We start from the raw sequence: 1,990 nt of genomic DNA on the forward strand, positions 1-1,990 counted from the left end.
ATTCTCACCCATTCGCTCTCGTTAATACACCACGCAGTGAGAGAACAAAAAAGGAGAGGAAAGAAAGAAGGGAATAAGAAGGACGGAGGAAGGCAGGAAAGACGAAGGAAGTCAGCAAAAAAAAAGAGGGGAAAGCAATCGAATACCTATTGAGTGTGACGACAGAAAGGAGTAGGCTCGTTTTCCTGTGACAGTTTTCTTCGGTTGGTTGCTTGGCTCAAACACAAGACTTACAACAAGAAGAAGCACGGGAAAGAGAAGAGTGTGAAGAGTCTGAGAAGCATATATATATATATATACGTTTATACGTACGCACACACAGTGATAGGCGTCACACGTTCTAAGAAAAGAAGAAGCGATACCTAGCTATAGCTACATAAACAACAATATATATATATATATATTGTTATTTGTATAGCTATATTTGGGTGTATCGCTGCCTGTCTGCTACCGCACCACACACACACACACACACCATCGAGTGTTTTCTACTTAGTGTTGTGTTTCTCCTAGGTATTTCGTTTATTTTGGTTTCTTTTCCATTTCAGCTTTTCTGTTCTATTTCGGTTAGCCCTTTTTCAGTATCGCTCTTGTTTGTTTCGTTTTGTTTTCCTTTGTTTACCATTTTTCTTGGATTCTTTCCGTGTTGTTGGTTTGTTGTCGGCGAAAATCATAAATACGTGCAAGGAAGACAAAGAAAAAAAAAANTTTTTTTTTTTTTCTTTGTGTGTGCGCGCTAGCTGTGCCATTGTGCCATAGCCTTTCACGGTTTGGCACTTGAACTGCTTTGATTTTTGTTTTTTACCGTCCGCGCCACCCCGTTGCCCGTCGTACTCGGCATTAAAATGCTTGCGGGCCCAGAGAGCAAACCATTGGACCATCGGCTGTCTGCGTCCGATGAGGTACATGCATCTTTGAGTGGTGTGGGGAGGGGCATATCCGCAGTCTACACCTGCGCAATGAGCAGCGGCGAGGGCATAATAAACAACTACAGCCAGGTGGCACCATTGGGACCATCATCTTCGTCTGTAGACTGCTTCCACGTTAGCAGCTCTAGCAGCTCTCCCAACAGGATACAGATGAACGGGACAGTTGGACAACAACAGAGCGGAGGCTGGAAAGTCGAGCAGTCGCAGCCAATGAAGACAGATCGGTACGTTTCTACACTCGAGGAGTCCCACTACACCCACACTGCCAGCACCAGTAGCAGAATCAGTTCCAAGGTGGTTTATGTGGGTACCCCGTTGACACCATATACCAACAGCCAAGGCGGGCCATTGACTTCAGGAGCGCCACCAGTGAGCTCCTGCTCTAGGGCTGGAGCATTCTCCGTTGTTGCGTCCACTGATTACGGCAATACTAATAACGCCACTTGTACATCATCGATTATGGGTGAAGGCTCTCCCCCAACTGGGGTACCGCGTCAATTGATGAATATCAACATTGGTGGATCTACAGGTGGTGGTGGTGGTGCTTCTGCTTCTGCTTCTGCACCAGGCAGCAACTCGTTGCGCATGAGCAACTCTATGGAGGTGGCTTCATGGTCGCCGCAAGGCACACCCACCGTGCCCGGCGCCCCGCCTCTTATTTTTGCTAACTATGACGGTGTTGTTCGGCTCAGGACACACCCGCTGCGTTTCAAGATGTTGCCATCACCTGTACCGTATGACATTGTCTTCGCGGGGTGCCCCAACGACCCTCCGTCGAAGCGACTCGCACATTACCAGGCAATTATGTTACGTTGGTATCAACACATTGTGGTGGCACAGGAAAATGTTCGTGCTCGCATTCGTCAGCGCTGCCCCCCGCCGCCTGAAAGCATCCAGAAGCTGGGAGTACCACCCGATGCGACGGAGCTGCAGAATTGGTCCACGCAGTGCTGTCGCTGGTGGGATGAGACATCGCGGAAGCGGACGCGTCGTGGTCACCGCGGCGGAAAAACCCCAACGGGTGGAAATGGTTCGAGGGTATCCCCTCAGCAGCAGCAGCA

General features: G+C 49.2%; 1 protein-coding gene across 1 annotated transcript; it reads left to right on the forward strand.

Annotated features, from left to right (window-relative positions):
- Nucleotides 1-845: 845 nt before the first annotated feature.
- Nucleotides 846-1,988, forward strand: DQ04_08521000 (hypothetical protein; the record flags this gene model as incomplete). Its single annotated transcript, XM_009315593.1, has 1 exon — nt 846-1,988. A coding segment is annotated over one exon (1,143 nt), but the record flags the coding sequence as incomplete, so codon positions are not given.
- Between the last annotated feature and the right edge of the window lie 2 nt (nt 1,989-1,990).

The sequence above is a fragment of the Trypanosoma grayi genome (genome assembly GCF_000691245.1).
Source record: "Trypanosoma grayi strain ANR4 Tgr_852_V1, whole genome shotgun sequence".
In the NCBI taxonomy this organism is placed as follows: Eukaryota; Euglenozoa; class Kinetoplastea; order Trypanosomatida; family Trypanosomatidae; genus Trypanosoma; species Trypanosoma grayi.